Consider the following 22,199-nt stretch of genomic DNA (forward strand, 5'->3'; position numbering starts at 1 on the left):
AGGACAGATGCAGGAACCACAGAATCATTAGTCATTTCAAATGCAGTGGCCTGAGGTGGAGGCATAGAGGCTTTGGGTGGGAGTGCAGTAGCCTGGGTTGGAGGGGGTAAAGAATGTACCGGTACTGGTTGGAAAATAGGGAGCTGGACAACCGCGGGCAAAAGAGGGGGAGCCGGGGTGGTACAAGGGGGGCCGATATTTAGGGGTCCAGGGGGAAGAGGTGTTAAGGGTACATATGGGGGCGGGGATTGTCCTATCAACAATCCATCAATATCTGAATCCACATCTTCTTGGTGGACCTCTACTGCCACTGTTGGTCTAACTATATATTCTTTAGATATTAATAATCTATGCTCTCTATCTAAACATTCCTTTTTCTCCTGAACTTCCTTATCCTTCAATTCCTTATACTTCTGATACTCTGTCTTCCTTTCCTGTTTCCTTTGTACCTTCTCTGCTTTGAGCTGCCGCTCCTTCACTTCTTTCCTCCATATACGCAAACTGTCAAACATAGCTGGCCTAACTTTCTTTAAAAACAATTGATTCTCTAAATACTCGAGTTTGTGAGGGTCCATAGTTCCCTCTAATGGCCATCTCAGCTGGGGATCGTATATTTGTTTCACAATGTATTATACATTATGGGACAAATACCATATTTGATGTACAGCTCAAAATTTGGCGTACCTTCTGGTGGCGCCGGCTGACTTGCTTCCAAAATGCTCTGCATATCGCAGCAGCAACAACAAAACTTCCAAAGGGTACTAAACACAGGCATGTTATATAAAGATTAAAAAAAATTATAAACAGAGAAATAAAAAATATTCTCACATTACCTGTAAGAAAAAATGTTAGTCAAAACAAATAGCAAGTCTCAAAACAAAACTTAGATCTCAAAATACTAAACAGAACCTAAGTTTCCAAATTTAAAACAGAGTCCGAATGGAATACCAAATTCCAAACAGATTACCAATCAAATACCAAGTCAAGACGAATACCAAGTCAAGCTAAGATCAAACAGATCCAAACCAAATGAATAAATGAACCGGTTCAATACAGATTTACCTCATACGTAGTATTCGCCTCCCACCTGTCGATCCTCCCTGATCCAAAGAAAATCACCGACCGAAGGCCCCAGTCAAGGCTAGCAGCCGCCAGGATATCAGAGTTGGAGAGCTGAAAAATCACCTTGGACCACGAGCAACACTAATCTCATCAGGTTGTGTGCCCCTCAGCGAAGTTCGTTTTACCTACCTGATCTCCTCCCCCGGTCCGACTGCAAGCCCTTGATCGAGCCCCAGGTTGGGCGCCAATTTGTGGAGCAGATTAATTAATAACCTGCTTGTGCAGTGATCACCACTTTGCCACGGGTTCTTATTAAGTAAGGAGGAATCGACAGGGGAGCAAAGTCAAACCATGGATAGTTTACTCAATCATTCATGAATGGGTTTCCATCCGACAAGTACCATCAAGATACCCAAGGATAAAACACACTGAACAATGGTTACATGGGTTTATATAGGGAAAATCACAGACTAGGAACGCCCAGAGGTAAATAGAGCTTTGGGATGAACACACAAATGAGACCATCGGTAGGAATCAACAACCTTGGTGCCTTGTGTAACTGTCACGTCTTGAAGCTGCAGAACAAGATAGGCTTATCTGAACAAACTTTGTCTAAGGCTTTATCATTGTTTAAAATACAATCAAAACCCACAGTGTAGACATCAGCAGTTCTTTTGTGCTGATTTTGCATGTTTATGCAGCCTACAATGTCTCAACTTAGATTCGTGACCTAATGTTTATGCAAGTGTGGTGTCAAGGATAGAGTTAGGCTGAAAATAGGTCAAAGGTGAGCATGGATGAAGCACAGCTAAATTTGAAAACGAGAGATTCAAATTTTAAGGTTTCACAACTATAGATATGATTCATCAAGTTTTTGCTTTCCCAACCTTACAATTAACTAGGTGGGTTATTAATATACCTTTATTTACAGATTTTGGTGTATTCCATATCCTATGCCACATTGCTTCATTTGAGATATTCTCATTAAAATAGTCTCTTAAATTGGCAGATAATGGCACAAATCGAATGGCTAATTAATTAACTTGTGCCGCTGCTTTGCACAGCGTTGCTATCAATGATATAATTTTAGATGTCATTAGGGATGTTATCAATGCAGTCATTGAGCATCTCATGAGTGATGTAATATGCTAGAACAGAATCAGTGCATGGCGAAGGCACAAGTTAGTTAATTTAGGGCACTGGTAACAGTTACTTGAGATAACTATAACTGGTGAATTTGAGTGGTTTTGTTAATTTAAAACAGTATGTTTTGACTGACATTTTCACCCAACTATAATGTCACAATAACATAAGTTTTTTTCCAGTGAATTTCTAAGGTTTTTTAAAATGATAAAGTAAGATGTTATAACAATTCCTAACTATAACGTCATTTTAACCGTTGTGTTTTACAGTAAATTTCTATGTTTAAAAAAATGTAAAGTAAGATGTCCATTGCCATGTGCGGCATGGGGTTAGGACCAATCCGTTGTCACGCATGCCTGCATTCAACCCTCCTCGTGGGCGCCCTCCCTCCCGCAACGTATGGCCTTCCACAAAGCACAGTGATAGGTTAGTGGCAGGGTCTGACCCGAGACTGGGCCCTATGCCCAAACCCCCATCTTTATATTTTTGGGGGTTCCATGAATCTTATTCTCATCCCTCACTTGACGGATCAACCAAAAACTTTCCAGGAAGGAGCGGAGATGGATGCGACTTTTAAAAAAAAAGTTTTGTGAAGATTCGTCAAACAGCGCCAAAGTTAGCAAACCAAAAGACAAGTTACTTACCTTTAGTAATGCCTTATCTGGTACAGACATGATCTAGCCACCGATTCCTTACCTTTGAATTTCTCAGGCATCAGACTGGATCTGGAAGATTTTGCTTCGAGCAATACCCCTACACGCCGGTAGGTGGCGCTGTTCGGCTCCTTGTGATGTCGCCTGCGGCATTGTGATGTCCATGTCATCTATACAGGCACCACCTCAGCGCGCGGTCATCAGTAACTTTTCACGACTTTCCATGCCAGAAGCGCAGAGCCATTAAGTACATGGACATTTGTGTGTTTTGAACAATTAGGGCCCTGAAAGGGATCAGCCCTGACACTAGAAACCTGTTTGCAGTGCAGGAAGGATGGTTGGTCGGTAAGGAATCTGCGGCTAGATCATGTCTTTACCAGATAAGGTGTTACTGTAGGTAAGTAACTTGTCCACCTGATAGAGACATCTAGCTGCAGATTCCCTACCTTTGAATAGATACCCAAGCAATACCATCCCCAGAGGAGGGACTGTGGACAAGTATTGACCAGGAAGTACTGCAGGACAGAGCGGCCAAAAAGGGAGTCCCTGCAGACTTCACTGTCCAGGCAGTAGTGCTTGGTAAATGTGTGCAGGGATGCCCACGTTGCTGCCTGACAAATGTTCAGGACTGGAACTCCACCTTGCAACGCCATGGTAGCAGCCTTAGCTCTGTTGGAATGAGCCTTTAAGCCTTCAGGAGGCTGCTTTTTGGCCAGAGCGTAGCAAATTTTGATGCAGAGGACAACCCATTGCGAGACAGTCCTCTTCTGCACTGTACAACCTTTGTGTGTTCCAAGGTACCCCACGAACAGTTGGTAACCCACTCGAGACCTTTAGTGCGGTCAAGGCAGAACGACAATGCTCTTTTTGAGTCATACAGTGAAATCCCTCCGCTTCTTTAAAGGGGTGTGGATGGGTGTAGAAAGTGGGCAAGGTGACAGATTACCCTACATGGAATGGTGTTATCACTTTCGGTAAGAAAGAGGCCCTAGTGTGAAGCACCAACTTACTAGGGAAGATGGTCCGGTAAGGGGGCTTTGATGAGAAAGGCTGCAATTTGCTCACCCTCCTGGCAGATGTGATTGCCACTAAAAAGGCTGCGTTGATAGTAAGCAGCCAGAGGTTCGAATGGAGTGCACATTAGAAAGGTGAGAACCGAATTAAGGTCCCACTGATGCATAATGAAAGGGGAAGGTAGGAACATATGTACAAGGTCTTTGAGGAATCTATTTACAATGGGAGATTTAAATAATGAGGTCTGGCAGCCTCAGGAAGGCAGACACTGCCGAAAGGTACCCGTTAGGAGTGCCCAGTGTAGAGCCTTGCTAGGCAAGGGTTAAAAGAAAAACTTGAGAAAGGGAAGCAGAAAGAGTATCAATAGACCTTTCTGTACAATATTTTACAAATTTGTTCTGCCGACAGGAATACTCGGTCTTGGTGGAGGGTCGCCTAGCTAATAAAATAACATAATAGAGGAGTTGGCCTAACGGCTAGGGTGGTCGACCTCAAATCTGGGGAACTGGGTTTGAGCCTCGACAATGACGCTGAACATTCTGTGATTCTGGGCAAATCACTTAATCTCCCCATACCTAATAAACATGAATGTGTCCTCATGTATTGCAACTGGTGCTATGTAACGTGCTCTGATACCCGATTCGGGTCAAGTTCGTGCTATATAAAATCTGGAGAAAAAAAGAATTGCTAACATCGGGAGGAAGGTCAAATGCTATCAACTGCTGCCACTCAATCTCCATGCAATAAGGCATAGAGTTGGCAGGTTCGGGTGGAGGACTCTCCCCTGATGCTGCGACAGAAGATCCTTCCGAAGGAGCAGCATGCTCAATTGGAGGAGCTCTGGATACTAGACACTCCATGCCCAGTCCAGAGTCACAAGAATGACTTGGGCCCAGTCGCTCCTGATCTTCTTGAGCACTCTGGACAGGATTGGTATGGGCAGAAAGGCGCATAGGAGGCCTGAGATCCACGAGACAAAAAAGTGTCTCCGAGGCAGAGCCACCATGGAAACTCCAGTGCGCAGAACTGCTGACATTAATCATTCTCGGCAGAGGTGAACAGATCTAACAAAGGCTCTCTCCACTGTTGAAAAAAACGTTGTGCCACCTCTGGATGGAGATGTCATACGTGATCTGCTAGGCATTGACGGCTGAGCTTGTCTGCCCTGGCATTCAGAGAACCTACCAGGTGTTGAATCACCAGGGATATGCCCTGCTGTTCCAGTTATGTCCAGAGACGCAGGGCCTCCTGACAAAGGGTCCAAGACCCCACCCCGTCCTGTTTGTTGCAGTACCACATGGCAGCGGTGTTGTCCAGGAACACGTGAACCAGCTTTCCCTTGATTGAAGGAAGAAAGGCTTTCAATGCTAAGCCAATCACTCAGAGTTCTGGCAAGTTGATGTGGCGTCTGGATTCCTCCGAGGATCAGAGCCCTCCGATTTCAACCTCTCTCAGATGGCTGTCCCATCCCAGGAGTGACGCATCTGTCACTACTGTGTGGTCTGCTTGGGAAAGGGAGAGGAGTCTGTCTCTGACCCAATTGCTGTTGGTTAGCCACTAATGCAGATACTGTGCAGTTCCCTCAGAGATCTAGACCAAGTCAGAGAGATTCCCCTAATGCTGAGCCCACTGCAACTTCAACGCCGACTGCAGAGCCCGCATAGTTTCTGGCATGCATCACTAGCAGGATGCATGAGGCCATGAGGCCCAGCAGCCTCAGAGTCATTCTTACCGAAATCCAGGATAGAGGCTGAAACATCGGTATCATAGTATAAAAATCCTGGACTTGCTTTCGGGATGATACGTCCAAAACTGGTCCAGAAAAGCTCTGATGTAAGGGAGCATCTGAGAGGGAGTCAGGTGTGACTTTGGCACGTTGATAGTGAACCCCAGGGAATGCAGGAGGTTCGCCATAGTATAAACAACAGCCTGGGGTGAGTCCACCCTCAACAGCTAATCATCGAGAAAGAGGAAGACTGGCACCCCTCATATGTGCAGATGAACTGTAGTCACCGCCATCACCTTGGTGAACCCCCAAGGGGCGCTGATAAGGCCAAAGGGGAGTTAGGAACCTGTGGCAGCACTTGCGTAACCGTTTCCCACAGGGAGTGGAAGTAACGGCCAAATAGGCATGTGGTGTTCACCGACTGCAATGCAAGGTTGGCAGAAGAAAAAATATTCTTACCCCAACTGTCCAGCCTCTTAGACTCCCGTTCCGAGGGTGCAGAAGGGAATGCGCTGTGGGAAGTAGAGGCTTGAACCTTCAAGCTCTCGGGGTAGGGTGATTGGTGAGGAAATTTGGGTCACCCAATGTAGGGCGATGGCGACGGGTGATTGTTTTACTCACAAGAGCCCCAGTGCTAGGCTTAAACCAGGTTCCCAGAAGGACATCTGTTAAGGCCTCGTTGAAGGACAGCAAGGGTTCCGAGGAGGAGACACCTGGCTGCAGGACCTCTGTCAAGATATTCATCTTGACTCCCATGGAGGGGAGCTGAAGGTTCAGGACCTCAGCTGCCATTTGCACCACCATAGCATATGATGCTTCTTCCTCCATAGTCACAGTAGGGGGAGAAGGTAGGACAGAATCTGGAGAGGTATTCAGTCCGCTGGCCTCACCCAATTCCTCGTACCAGTTGATGTCCTGATGAGGCTGGCCTCATAAAGGGTCCAGCGACCCCTCCCAATCTACCTCTATTCCTAGTCCTTCAGAATAAGGCTGAGAAACTGACCAAGAACCTAACGGTTCTGTTGACACCGATCCAGCTCTGGGTCGTCGTGGATTAGAATGGGGCTGGCGCTACTGGGGGCATCGGGAGTCTCGATGTCGGGCCGGCGAAGGTCACAATGGCACAACAGGCATAGGTCCAGGTCTATCGGCAGATCCGGGGGTGGGGGGGGGTGGTGGGGGTAAATCATCGGTACTGGGGCTGGAGCCGCCGGCGCAGAACCCGGGGGAGCCCACTCTGAGCCTCCAGGGTCCGAAGGTGCGCCGGTAGGGTCAGGCTGTCTAAATATGAGGCACATGGCGTCATAAAATTCTTTGAGCTTCTGGGAAGACGGGATAATGCAGAGCTGACCCAGGCGCAGGTTCAGAGGAACATGGCCTAGAACGCCAAGACTCCTCCGTCGTGTTGCCCGACTGGATGGCGAGAAGTCAAAACACGCTTCAACTTCTTGTGTTTTTTGTGCTTCTTACCTGACCTACTTAACAACTCTGAGTAGGAGGACGAAGACTTTGGACTCGGACCTTTTTCTTGACCAGGACCGTGAACGAGATCAGAGAACGATGCAGTGATGAGCCCCAGGCCGCAAGCAGCTTTAGGGACCACTCCCTCAAAGCTTTCGGAGACATGGCCCAGCAGTCGGAGCATGACTTCAAGTTGTGGTTGCGCTCTAGGCACCAAAGAAACACGAAGTGTGGGTCCCTCACAGACATGGTGCAGTGACTGGTGCCGCGCAACTTGAACCGAAAAGTCTTCTAGGACATGTTAGGAAAAACCTACACACCAAAATAGGGGTCAATAAAACGTTGAAAAAAGCCTGTCATAAAGTGACACATAGTAGCCGACAGAAAAGAATTGATGACAGTGCGCTGAGATGGTGCCTATATAGGTGACGTGGATGTCACAACGATGCAGACATTGTCAATGTCACACAGAGCTGATCTTGTATCCGTCGGGAATAGTGGTGGCGATGTCGGGTGCAGAGCTGCCGTTGGTCCAAATTTCCGTGAGAAAGGCAACATCGGGCAAGTAGGTGGTGAGGAGGTCCCAGATTTCTAAGCCTTGTTTGTGTGCTTTTCAGAATTACATATGCCGTGCACAGTGTCGTAGAAGGTCACACCTTGTTCCAGTCCATGTGTTTACATCAAGGTTGTGACTTCTCCCTCTTCTACGAGGCAGCATTGTTTCAGAGAGCCTTGCCAAGTACCACACATCAGCGGTCAGACTAACACATTTTAGTTCTGCTGTCTGCATAAAAGCACCAAAATTCTTAAGTTATGCATACTGAGCTCCCTAACACTGGGGATATTAGGGATCATGAGCGCTCCAAAGGTTTCAGCCCACATGCGGCACTTAATCTATGCACTGCTTCTTTCAGCGCTCGTATCTGCCTGCCAACAGCAGCAATAGTCTGCCGGCTGGCAGACTCATTGATATTGGGCCACAGTCTTCATTGCAGTTTACAGTACACTGTATTATCAAACAGGCTGATGGATCATCAGGTTGCCAGGGTGGGTAAATTAACAAACTAACAGTAATCGCCTGGTCTATCCTAACATCCTAACACCTAGGACCGGTTTCATCCTTGTAAGGGCTCTTGTTACTAGCTTGTTACCAGTGGCACAGTGGACCCAGAACCCACGTCTGGGCATACACGTCCCACTGTTGTGTAGTTCCTATATACGTATATAGGCTCTGCGCGTTTGGATAACAAACTGTGGGACTGGTGGCAGACTGATTCTGTGCACCCCCACCAGGTATGTTAGCCAGTCTGTATCAGCTAGCTCACAGTGCCACTAGAATCTCCTCTTATCGGGGAGAAAATAGTTTTTGGCAACCTTCGAACATGACAACCCTGATTCCTCAGAATCGTGGAAACAATATACTACCTTTCGCTCAGTCACTCGTGCTCACTTAGTTTGTCTCAGAGAGATACACAGAATAAACAGGCTGGGCGTTTTCAATAAGAATTTATTGAACAGTTGTTATTCTAGTGTAGAACATATGATCTGTAACAACCGTTAGACAGTAGCATAGATATATGATTAGAAGCACTAATATATGGATGGTATAGTTCTACCATCCTGCAATAATCATGAATACATATGTGTATATAAAACACATGAGGAAAAGTGCGTACTCCTACGATGCCTCCCTAACTAGATGTACCTAAATGTACCTAGCATCTGTGTAGGTGTTATGCCAAGAATCGCTCTAGGATGTAGTCAACCCCATTACCTGAGAATGAGAGAATATGGGACCCCGTCCTGGTCTCGAGTTGGACACCCAGCGAGGGATGTTAGACCACTGCGAGCTGGAGCGTCTGCAAGCAGGAACCTCAGCGTCTCTGGTCAGTGTGTCAGCCGGGAAGTCAATGTCTCCTCTGTTCTCCTAAGCAAGATGTGATGTATATAAACCCATAGGTCTCCCCGGGGGTCCTACCTTGCTGTGTTACTGTGTCGGCCTAAAGGATGACATCGGGCCTGAACTTTATACAGAGATCTTATACAGGAGATGTTAGTCTTGCTGTTAGTCCTGCTGTGCTTCCACGAAGCCTCATGCATAATGTAGGAGATTCGAACTAGGGAAAAACCAGCGTTCTGAATGCAGTGTCGTGTCTAGGTAAAAGGTCAGTCCCTAAGAACCGTTATGTATGTAATGTAGAGAAGAATATAGGTGAAAGGTTGCAATGTTACCTGTGCCTATATAGGGTACCTAAATGGAATATAACACCACTTAGGGCGACACACTAAAGTATACTAAAGGTGATGGATGGAATGCTTGAATTAACCTCAGCCATCGGTAATCACTCGGGCATCACCCCAGCCCATGATCAGGCCAGTAAGATTTGCACACCTGACACAGGGGCAGGCACTGATCAACACCTGAAGTCGTGCAGCCACCGGAGAAAGCCTAAGTGAGATCGGATGAAAGTGTAAAGACCGGTAATATCATTAGGCACTATGAGATGTTCTCGGCAGGGCAGCTTCATGGCCCTGGGCCTATTGTAGAGCTACCAGCTCTGTTATAATCTGTGGATGTCAACTCTGACAAGGAGCTTACAGTGACTGGGACTCATGCCTCGAGTTTAATGAACCGTTTGCAGAAATAACAGAAATAATGAACATGCATATGTTTTTCTATGTACAAGAGCAGCAAACACCAACACTGTAATTGCATAGAAACTATTATTTTTATAATCTCATTAAAACAATATAATAATGGAGGAATGGGTAATAATGATCCATTGGGCGTTCTGCACCTGTAGCAGTCTCATAACACCCACTCAGCTATTTCAAGGCATTACATTTCAGTAAATTTCAGTAACACATTTTGTGTGGACTACAAGACCATAACATTTTTTTTTTTTAAACAACTCCAAGTTCCAGAATGCAATCTGCTTTTGGAGATATTGAACATGATTATGAGAAACGGTTACTTTTGGCAGTAACGCATGGCCAAAGCTCACAACGGTCCTGACTCGCCATAATAGTTTCAACTCGTTGTGCTGGTAGAAGTGGATTCTGACTGGTGGAGCGATCTGAATCTAAAACTAACTTCATAGAACGAGTATAATATATTTTTGGTTGTAAATCCAAATGTTTTTTTAATACAATTTAAGTAAACTCATAAATGTGCACTGTTGACTTGGCTTCCTCTGCAGGGTTGGCTCCAAATGATTTGCCTTAACCCTCCTGTTTACTGCACCGGTTTTTGCTGGTTTTTAGGACTATGTGCACTTTACCACTACTAACCAGTGCTAAAAAGCTTCTTCTCTCTTCTTTAAACATGGTTACAGTGGCATTCACTCAATTGATGCATCTCATTTACTTGTACGTCCCTAGTAAAGTGGTACTACATGTATCAAGAGCCAGTAAATGAATTGCTACTAGCAGGTCTTCAGCACTTATTGTGCTACCCACTTAAGTAGACTTTTAAACATGTCTCATGCACTGCAGCCAATCCTTCCCTTTTAATACATTTAAGTCACGCCTGGGGTAGGCCTCTCAGAGCCCGGGGAAGGGGGGCAGTGTTTTTTTTTTAGAAGTTGGTCATATACTTTTAAGTTTTAAGTATCCTCATAGTGAAAAACTCTTACATTCGTTTTTCGCTACTGCTAGGTCTACATCTCCCATAGGATAACATTAGGCTACCTGATTACATTAAGTAGGCAATAACTTTCAATCAATAACAAGTAGGAATATCGAGTTTGGTAGATAATGAATTGTAATATAAAACCCTCTTCAAATGTTAAAGTTGGATTTTAAGTTACAATTCTGAAAACGCCACTTTTAGGAAGTTGCATTTTCTTGTCCCAATCGTTTGGTGCCCGCAGCCTGTATCCTGGATCATATGACGAGGTGTAGCTGGCAGGTAGTATTTGTGTATTACTCCCAGACAGTGAGATAAAGTGGGAATAGGTGCTAGCAGGATGGTCATCTCTGACTTGATGGGTGGCGGAATGTCAACTACCATATTTGCACATCACATAGATTCTGCCTCAGCACACTCACAAAGAGTTTCACATTACTCTTTCTACTCTTTCATGACCCCAGACAAGCTGGGCCTAGGGCAGGGAGAAAGGAAATTCCAGACATTTCTGTAGGTTAAGGACTATAGATGCTTTTGTAGATGCTTTCCAACTTCAAAGCAGGCAGCAGGTATAAATAATGGAACCTCAGACCCAACTCTACAGTACAACTCTGGACACCAGGAAGACTCACAAGGACAGATGTGCAGTTCTGCTGCAAGAAGGACTGCTACTCTGCTACCCTGCCACCTGAATAAGGAGGACTAGAACTGCATCTTGAACAAAGGACCACCAGAGTGACTCCGAGGGCTTGTTGGCTGGCCTACTGATCAGAGCCTAAGGGAAAGAAAATACTCCAACCACCTTGAACCCAGCACCTGGACTCTGCTGTGAGTCTTGCCCCTCAAGTGATCCCATCCAGTTGTGGACCCTTGGAAGTGGGCCTGAAGTTGATCAGCCAGCCAAGCTGTGGTCCAAGCAGAACTGATGCAGCTTGACACATTGCCTCACATTAGAACCGCTGTCATATGACGCATCACCGATGTAAGGCCTCACAGCTACTTGAAATCATTGCTGCGTGACATATCCTTGACGCAGGACCTCACCTCGCTGCCTCGACTCACCGCTGCCCGACACACCCTCAATGCGGGACCTCGCACTGCTCCACAACCAGGATTTAAGGTACTTTGTTCAGGGGGTCTAACTTGGTCCCCATAGTCAGCCAGCGCTCAATCGGGGTGGGCCTGAACTTGTGACTTAGTCCAGGTGCGGCACAACCAGATGACCACTGTTGGCGCTTTGTGCTTTTAAGCACTATTTTTAACCAAATATTTAAAATCGCATATATCTGGATCTACGAAATGGATTGTTGTTTTGTTGGGGTGGTAGGTTACCCAAACACTATGCACCTTTGTTTTCCTTTTCTTTTGTTTACTGTTGCTTTTCCCTGTAATATCGCACTCATACATGTACCTTGCCCTGCAAAATCTTATGAAATGTGTCTCAAAAAATGTAAACCTAATAATACAGTAAAGAGGAGGGAGGTAGGTCGATTTCAATCGGAAATCTTTCGCACAACCCTGCAGAGAACGATGTTTGCATAACTTGAAAAACAGCATTGGACTCAAGGCATGCGCTGCAAAAATAACACTCACGGTTCAATACCTATGTACTATGCGTTGCTAGAGTAATACAATTCAAGGGCACTATCGATTCAAATCCTACGCAGTACGCGCACTGGTAGAGTAACTAACACTCACGATTCAAGACCTACGCAACCTGCGCTGTTAGAATGCTACTTTCGATTTATGACTAAGGCAGCGTGCCCTGCTAGAATGACCAGGAAGTACGTGTAAGGAATTACCTTATAGGGAGACTGTACTCGGGATAAAATTTGCTGGTGTACTTAAACCAGGATCCGGTGTCATCTTCAGTCGGGCCATTCTTCATTTTCGTACGTGAAAATAAACAAAAAGACTGAAATCTTCTAACAGACACTTGTCGCAGATGTTCGGTGTCCAGGTGTTGCTTCTTTAGAGCCTTTAAAATGAGAAATGAAATGCAGTTTAATAAGTCATCACCTGCCACACTGAATTACAGTAGAGATTAAACACTGACCACAAAAAAAAGCCACACCGTTCCAGCCCTTTGTCAACCCTTATGTATGGAGCTCATTCGAGAAATTCACAAAGTAGAAATTATTGTTCAATTTAACATACAATACACATTAAATAACAGCCGTTGCTTGAGTAGGTTTGAAAATATAACAACTCACTGCAGCCCATTTACAGAACTTCAAGGAAAAAAATGAAAATGCACACCTAACCATTTTTTGAGTAAAAATTCAACCTTTTTGTAATTCTTTTTTTTTTTTTTTTTTTTTTTTGAAACCGTTTATTGCAGTTTGAAAAAGTTACAGGTATGGGCCTACAACCACTCGGCCGGCCGCTAGAGTGACAAAAGCATTTTGCATACATACAGTAAGAGTCTCTTGGCAGTGCAGATTAGCAAAACAGGAGAAATCAATGTTGCAGGCCGCATAGCTCCATGCCCACAGTACGGTTCCCTTTTATCAAACAAAACAACACAAAAAACCACACCCGCAAGGCAACCCGCGATCCAAAGTGACAGCACGTGCTCCATAAGTGGGGGATCCCAACCAGCAGCAGAACTCTGGAGAGGGGAATGGGAATAGATCAGGGACTGGGGGACCGCGTGCCCAAGGCCGAGGGAGGGGGGCCATCTAGGGAGACGGAGCAGGCGAGGCAGCCGGTAGCAGTGGCGGCTCACAAATACCCCCGCGGTAGGCGTTCCAGGGGCCCCAGATTTTCACCCACGCCCCAGGCTTACCCCTCGCCACATACACCACCTTTTCACGAAACATACACCAATCCATATGTTCTTTCCAGGCCAACACCGCAGGGGGCCTCTGGGATCCCCACAATTGAGCAATGTCACGCTTAGCTATCATGTATCCCAGAGTCACCCACCGCGTCTGCGGGACCGAATAGTCATTTGGTTCCCACACATTCAGCAAGCATCTCCTCGCTTCAGGCAACAGCGCGACACGCGTAACCACACGCAGGACCTCATGCACACCACGCCAGAATCGCTCCACCTTTGGGCACTCCCACAGTATATGCATGAAAGTTGCCAACGCGCCACAGCCACGCTTACACATTCCGTCACCAGCAAAGCCCATACGTAGAAGCCTTGGCCCCGTCACGTAAACCCGGTGAAGGATCTTAAGCTGGACGAAACGAAGGCGAGCCGGGATGGCCACCTCTTTTGGAGAGGCCACCGCGGAAATCCAATCCTCGTCGTCCAGCTCTAGCCCGTCGGCAACCCAGGCCTCGCGGAGACTAGTCAGCAGGCACGATCTGTCGTTGATCAGTTTTTTATATATGAGGGAGATCGTGCTGTCTGGGACATGGCCATCCAGCACTCTGTCCTCCAGGGGGGAAGACTCCGGAATGGACGCGACATCCGGGAAGACGGAGCCCAGCGCATGGCGGACTTGCAGGTACCGAAAGTACTCACTGCCCTGCAGCTGAAACTCCGTCTGCAGCGTCGCAAAAGTCTTGAATCCCCCCCTCGTCCAGAGATCTCCCACAGTGCTGATTCCGATCGTGTCCCACTTCTCAAAGCCCTTCGATGTCCACAGGGAGCCCAACCTCTCGGACGCATATAGCGGTGACGCCCGGGTCAAACGGTCCTTCCACCCCATAGCTGCATTAGCCGCGTGCCAGACACGCACCATGACACGCGTCGGTCCCGTCAGACGGGGGTCGGGCGCGGCAGAGTAAAGCGCTCGATTGTAGTCGCCACCGGGCAGGAGCATCTTGTCCATCTCAAACGCCGGGTTCAAGGCGGGCCCGTAAAGGCCATGGTTAATTGCAGCCAGTTGGGTGGCCCAGTAATACCGTTTAATGTCCGGGAGGGCGACTCCCCCATCGTACCACGGGAGCGTCAATTTAGCCAGAGCAATGCGCGGCCTCCCGTCCCAGAACAGGCGCCGCTGGAGGCCCTCCACCTCACGGAAGTAGCGTGCCGGAACCAAGTCCATAGTATTCTGGAGGGCGTAGAGGAAGCGCGGCAAGGACATCATTTTAAACAAGGCCGCTCGGCCGAGCGGCGAAAGCGGCAGACGCCGCCAGCGCACCACGTCCTCCTTCAAGCGCTGGAGGGGGGGCAGCAAATTCCGCTCATAGCGGGCCTCCGGGTCAAGAGTGATATATATACCCAGGTACCGAAACCCCTGGGAGGCAATCTGGATCGGACAGTCCCGTGGTAGGACCGGAGCCTCCCCGGAAAGCACATATACACAGGATTTCGCCCAGTTGATGACAAGGCCTGAGTTGCGACCGAATGAGCGCAAAACATCAACCAGGACGATCAGTGATTTACGCGGGGAGGCGAGATACAGGAGGATATCATCAGCATAGAGGGACACACGGTCCTCATGCTCGGGGGTCCAGCGGAGACCACGGATGGAAGGGTGCCACCGCAGCCACTCCGCCAGGGGCTCCAGGGCCAGTGCAAACAGGAGAGGTGACAAGGGGCAACCCTGTCGCGTGCCCCGCCCCAGCGCGAATGGGACCGATACTCGCCCATTCACCACCACCTGCGCCAAGGGGCCCGAGTACAACAATTTGACCCAGCTAATAAAGCCCGGTCCAAATCCAAATTTCGCCAGCATCGCCCAGATGTATGGCCACTCAAGCGTGTCAAACGCCATGGTGGCGTCCAAGGACGCCAAGATGGCCGGCTCCCGCACAAATGGGACACGCGCGAGCACACCGTGCAAGCGCCGCAGATTGAGGGCCGTGTTGCGGTGTGGTATAAAGCCAGATTGGTCTTGGTGGACCAAATCGCCCACCACGCCAACCAACCGGTTGGCCAACACCTTGGCGAGGATTTTGGGCTCCGCGTTCAAGAGCGAGATCGGCCTATAGGATGCGACCCGTTCACGGGGCTTCCCCTCCTTGTGGATCACCACGATTGTGGCCAGACGCTGGTCCGGCGGGAGGGAACCCTGCGAGTGTGCCGCCAGGAACATCGCGCGCAGGTGGGGCGCCAACACATCCGGGCGTAGCTTGTATAGTTCGATGGGGATACCATTGGGGCCCATGGCCTTGCCGGATGCAACCGAGCGAATAGCCAAGGCAATTTCGTCCGAGGAGGGAGGAGCGTCCAGCGAATCCCTGTCCTCCACCGTAAGGGAGGGCAGTGCGATGTCCCGAAGCAGGGCATGGGAATCTTCCTCCGAGCAGGGGGAAACCGGGGAGTAGACTTCGCGGAAATAATCCGCAAAGCAGGAGACAATGGCTTCCGGCTCGGTGACACACGCACCATCCGCACTCTCAATCAAAGGAACCACGCGACTCGCTCTCTCCCTCTTATCCAACCACGCAATCAATTTGCCAGCCTTATCACCCACATCATACAATCGCCCCTGCTGCTCTCGACTGAGGCCCCTGGCCGCCTCCGTGACGAGGGCCCGATAGGCCGCCTGCTTTAGGTGTAGAACATGCAGTTTGGCATCTGTTACCCCGCTCCCCAGGTCACCCTCCAGTTCTGCAATCTCGGCCTCTACCCGGGTCACCTCCTCCCGCTCGGGCCGCCGGGCATGGGAGATAAAGGAGAGGGCCTCCCCTCTAAGAACTACCTTAAAAGCCTCCCACAGGGAGATGGCCGAAGGGACCGACCCCACATTCTCGTCGAAATAACGCTGTAAGGATTTGATCAAATCAGCACGAATGGTGGGGTCGCGCAAATACCATGCATTGATTGGAGCCACCCTGCCATCCCCCCTCGGGAAGACATCGAAATGTAACAGCAATGGGGAGTGGTCTGAGATACCCCGCGCCAGATGGCGCACCTCCCCCACCCTCCCTGCATGGGCCGCCGGGACAAGGATGTAATCAAGCCGCGAGAGGCTACCATGGGCACCCGAGTGGAAGGTGTACTGCCGCTGTGCGGGATGCTTTAGTCGCCAGCAATCCACCAGGCCCAGCGTGTCTAAAAGGCCTGGCAGCCACGCCTGTGCCCGGGGGAGGTCCCTGGGGGGATGGCGATCCATAGACCCAGAAGCTACCGCATTAAAGTCCCCTCCAACCACCAGCAGGCCACTCGGAAGGTCCAGGAGGAGGCGACCCAGGTCCGCAAATGTGGTGGCTTGTAACCCAGGCGGGACGTACACTGATATCAAAATAAACACTCTACCCTCCATTCTTCCCACCAGGACAGTGTAGCGTCCCCTCTCATCATGGCGCACCTCATCGATCTCCAACGGGAGCGAGTTCTTGATCATAATACCCACCCCCCGCGAGCCCGAAGTGAATCCAGAATGGGCCGCCAAACGATAGCCCCGCCGATTCATTGCCTGAAAGGAGTTACCTATAAGGTGTGTCTCCTGCAGGAAGACAACATCTGGTGAAATACGTTTCAAGTACTGCAGGACCACACCACGCTTAATCCTATCCCCCAGGCCGTTAACATTCCATGACAACACAGTCAAATCCCTAACCCCCATCATACGTCGAAACAATCGGTCGTCCCCCACAGAGCATCGTAAAAACAACAATACAGTAGCGGGTTTGCCTTGCGGTGCAAACAAACAACACACCCCCCCCACCCCCCCATCCCAACAGAACTCCCCCCTCCCTGCACCCCTGCATGAGCCCAGACAGCCCCCCCAAAGTGCAGTGTGCCTGTCGCCCCATAGCTAAAACTAACTAGTCCCCCAGAGGAGGAGGGAAGCCCCCAGCAGACCCCGCACGACCTCCATAGGAGGGGAACATATGCAATCAATAAATGGGGAAGGAACATCGTCCAGAGCAAGGCCTATTCAGTCACCCCTCAATTCTGATCCGGCGGGCCCTCCTCGCCAGCCGCGTGCCGCCCCCGCCCCCCCGGCCCCGATCTCCAGGCAAAGTGTCCAACCAGTCCCCAGCCGCCTCGGGCCGGTCAAAGAAATGCGTGCGACCATCCACCTCCACCCTCAGCTTAGCTGGAAAAAGCATTGAGTACTTAAGGTTCAGGTCCCGTAGGCGACGTTTAACACCAAGAAAGCTCTGTCTCTGCTTCTGAACCGCCGGAGTAAAGTCTGGGTAGAAATGCACATCCATGTTGTCAAGCTTGACCGGTCCCTGTTGCCTGGAGGTCTGGAGGATAGCATCTCTGTCCCGAAAGTTAAAAATCCGGGCAATGAGAGGCCGCGGCGGGGCACCGGTCTTGGGTCTGCCCCCAGGGACCCGGTGAGCACGCTCCACCGCAAAAAGCTTACTCAGCCCCCGGGGCTGGAGATGGGTAAGGATCAATTCTTCCACAAAAAGATCTGCCGCCTCCGCCTCTCGTCCCTCCGGCACCCCCACAATACGGACATTATTCCTCCGGGCCCGACCCTCGGAATCCTCCAGTCGCCGGTCCATCAGGGCGCTCGCCTGGCCAAGCCGGCGCACCTCCTTTTGGAGGGCCACCACGTCCGTCGTGAGGCTCGTTGCGGTGTGGGCCAGGGAATCGACCCGGTCGTTCGTTTTAGACAAGTCTGCCCTCACAAGGCTCACATCCACCAGGACCGAGTCTATTTTTTGCGCTAGGGTGTCGAAACGCTGGTCCACCGAGGCCTTCATCTCTGCGATGGCGCCCATGACGTCCCGGAGGGTCAGATCCACAGGCTGAGCAGATGCCTCCGTCGGGCCCGCCGGGGATGTGCGCGATGTCTCCGGAGAACCCTTCTGGAGAGTGTAGCGGTCCATACTGTTAGCTTGGTGCGCCGTGCCACGGCGGGTCGTCTTCACCTTCGCCCGGTCGCCATCTTGTTTGGTGGACATGCTTGCTCTCCCACCGTCGTGCCAATCTCCTCGAACGGGCCGCTATACCAATTCACGGGCTCCGGGGGGGGGGCGGGGGCGACCACCGAACCGCAGGTCAACCCACAGCCGGCGGGTCAGCCGGGCACTTGGACAAGACCACACCACCGCACCCCGCTCCGCAGCCCTACCTCGCTTGAGGGCAAGGAGGGCGCAAAAGCGAAAGTGAAAGTGCGGGGTACGCGAGTCGCCCAGCCTTGCCCGCCGCTGTTGTTCACTTTGTCCCCGGATCGCCCCACTACTCCAATCCGGGGGGCCGGCGAGGAGAAGGCCGCAACCTTCGATCGGTGCTCCCACCGGTATCCGGGGTCCGATTCGAGCCCGAAAAACGGGTGGCGCCTCAGCTCGGGTTCCCCGACACAGTCCCCTCAACAAGGACAGGATATCGCCAGGATTAATTCAGGAGGTCGCGGAGGTCCTCGGGAGCCTCGCACCCACGCGGCCATCTTGGTTGCGCGCTAGGCTCCTCCTCCCCTTTTTGTAATTCTTAAAGAATTTCAGAAGTAATCTTGGATAGCTACACAAGGTGGCGACATTCATGAGAACGCAACTGTGCACGTTTCGGCATCAAAACTTGTAACAAGTCTACAGTTCTGCATGCGGAAAGTTACCACACAGAAATATTTTTCAATTTTTACTCTTTTCTCTAAGAGGGAAACACATTTCCATTATGAAAATTCTTTCAACTGAAACACCCTAAGTTTTGGGGGCTCATTACAACAGTGGAAACGTAAGAATAAACCTACATGCTTTTCTAGGTGGTGGACTACCTACAAACAATTGGGAGGATATCAAATATGAAGTCTGTGGGATGGTCACTAATTTGTGCTAGACGTAGAAACAACAAGCCTACCCCCTGATGCCACAATGCTGGCATCATTTCCGTGCATGGAAATCCTATTTATGAACTTAAAATTCGATGAAACAAGAAAACAAGTTTGCAGTTGCAAAATTGTGTTTGTTCGGCTATTAAGATATATGAAGCCTTTTTGCATTCACAAACAACCAAAATCACAGAATCGGGCTCTTTGTGACCACAAAAAGACTTCCTAATATGTATAAAACCCGAATTGTGATTTAACAACACGTTACAGAATTGTATAATTTGGGTTTGTGACTAAAAACGAATTCGGTACTTTGAAGTGAGCTGTTTCCCTTCCAAATACGAATTAAGATTGGCATGTGTTTAACCTGGCCCTCTCTTCAGGGTCTCCCCCCAAACGTTTTGCCTTCACCTCTTGTTTCCTAACCCTGTTTTTGTTGACTTCTAGGACTCTGTGCACTTTACCGTCTGTGCACTTTACCGCTGCTATCCAGTGCTAAAGTGCTTGTGCTCTCTTTAAAACATGGCAAAATTGGCTTATACCAAATTTGCATATTTAATTTACTTACAAGTCCCTAGTAAAATGGTATACCATACACCCAGGGCTGTAAATGAAATGCTACTAGTGGGCCAGCAACACGTATTGTGCCTCCCACGTAAGCAGACCCTTTAAAACATGTCCCAGGTCTGCCAGTGAAGCCAGTGTGTGCAGTTTTAAACTGCCATTTCGGCCTAGCAAAATAAACCTTTTGCCAGGCCTAACTCTTGTTTCATACCATACTGCACTGCAGTGGAGAAGAGGGTATACAGATAGAGTATATAAAACAACCACAGGAGGCCCAGGAAAAATAAGTCTGCCGGACATCCTTGCATCCTTGCACTACTTTGAGGACAAAGAGACAATCTTGAGGGGAGTAGACAAAGGAGGGCCTGTTACTTAGAATACGGTACACCTCCAGATCTAGCAAGACCTATACTCTATCGCCCTGCTCAAACAATGAGCAGTCAGACCAGTGAGATGATTCTTAAGAGACAACCCATCAAATATAGGTGGGGCCACCCATTCCGCATCAGTTGTGAATGGCAGGGAAAGCAATGGTTGATAAGATCCCTAACAGAAGCTTGTGAAATCCTGGAACTAAACTCACATTATTGGAGAACAGTAGATAATTAATGTTTAAACCTCCCCAGCCCAAAGAGCCCGGAAAGGAGAACAGTCCCATGGTGCAACAACTGACACACCCAGAGGATGAGGGAAATAACTGCAAGATGCAAGGCAGCATTAGAAGATCTCCAGAAAGTCAGTAAGCCCTCAACAGGACACAGCCTTGAAATGGAAGATGTACAGATCGGATAAGAAAACCAAGGGCAATGGAAAGGGCTAGAGAATGATGTAAGATATGAATTGAACAAATCAGAGGGAAGATCCATATTTCATTAACCACTGACAAATCAAGAGCAGTTTGTGGCAGAGCAGACAGTCATAGAATACCCAACAAAGGCAGACCTGCTTAGTATTCTTTAAATCTTTCAAAAACTTTGATTGGACTTGTACATTTCTGAAACATGTAGCATGAATCTTGTAGTCAGGTATCATAGATTGTCCAGTTTCACATTATTAGTTATTCAAAATAGTTGGTGGACTGTTTATAAAGAGTTGGAATTTCGGGAAAGGTGGGGGATTGATACCACAGCACACAACTAGGCAAAGGTCAACACCAGAGGTTTACGGCTCAGTCTAACAGGTGGGTCTTCCTCTTAAACCTGACCCTACTGCCCTGTCTGGCTCCTCCTAAGGAATCATGGCTTGCTGGTTCCAATGTCCTCTGCTCTTGCTCCTACATTGTTGCAAGATCTGGAACGACATGGCCCTCCACCTCTGAACACCACCCTCCCTGGTGGACTTCAGAAAGAAACTCAAGACCTGGCTTTTCGACTGAGACATGGCACACTTAGCACCCAGTTACGCTTAGGGGTGATAGTGCAGTACTTTACAAATACTGATTGATTAGAATGTCCAGCACCAGAGTCTTGCTCCGCTGCTGCTGTGTAGCCTCAAGTTGCCAGTAAAAAAAGAACGGTAAGTAAAAATACATCATTCAGTGTTGCTTCTTTGTTCATGTGTCAGTGAAAGTGTGTTTGCAAATGATTGAGTGAGAGTGTGTGTTAGTTTAATCTGTTTGAGAGTGTCAATGAGTGTGAAAGAGTGATAATCAATGGTAAGTGAATGAGTGAGTATGAATATGTTAAAGCGAGGGAGTGAATAAAGCAGTGTGAGTGAGTTAGAGTTTTTGAGGGGGAAAATGTGGGAGGGTGTGGGCGTGCCTCTATCAGTTGTGTAGTACAGAGGCCCTGGAGAGAGAGAGTGTGTGTGTGTACATGTGTGTGCAAGTGTGCTTGTGAGTGAGAAACAGTGGGTGTATGGGTGTGTGCAGGCACCAAGGGAAAAGTTGAAAAGAACGAGTTGAACCAGTGGCAAGTATTCCACCCCGCCACTTCCAGGGATCACCAGCTGGTATTGGTGTAGACATCAGCTAAATGTATGTTAGAAATATAAAACCTTCAAGTGTAATATCCTGGAGGTTGGCAAGACTTTGATGTACACACACATTTATACCACCATGGAGTTTTGAAAGGGTTCTGGTCGTAGTTTTTCAATGGCCCTCACTTTAGAATGGCAGTTTTAGACAGAGTTTGTTTCATATTAATTTGTAGCATTCATTTCGCAACTGCCTTCAGGCATTTGGTAAGTTCAGATGTCCCAAGGTTTGAGAGGAATTGGAGTACAATCAGCGGAGCCCAAAGGCTAAGGTGGCACAGCACATTAGCACAGAAAACAGGGCAGGTTTATATTAAAAACTAGAGGTGTATTTTTTT

The 22,199-nt window shown here is 48.7% G+C and overlaps 1 protein-coding gene across 1 annotated transcript in view; it reads right to left on the bottom strand.

Moving 5' to 3' along the window:
- The window catches only part of CAMKMT (calmodulin-lysine N-methyltransferase), a 1,482,081-nt gene that overhangs the window by 1,324,768 nt on the left and 135,114 nt on the right, over positions 1-22,199 (bottom strand). Inside the window, exon 2 of the mRNA XM_085612777.1 lies at positions 12,490-12,665. Coding sequence (XP_085468903.1) covers positions 12,490-12,665 — 176 coding nt within the window. The remainder of the gene's footprint in view (positions 1-12,489; positions 12,666-22,199) is intronic.

The sequence above is a fragment of the Triturus cristatus genome, chromosome 6 (assembly GCF_964204655.1).
Source record: "Triturus cristatus chromosome 6, aTriCri1.1, whole genome shotgun sequence".
Taxonomy (NCBI): Eukaryota; Metazoa; Chordata; class Amphibia; order Caudata; family Salamandridae; genus Triturus; species Triturus cristatus.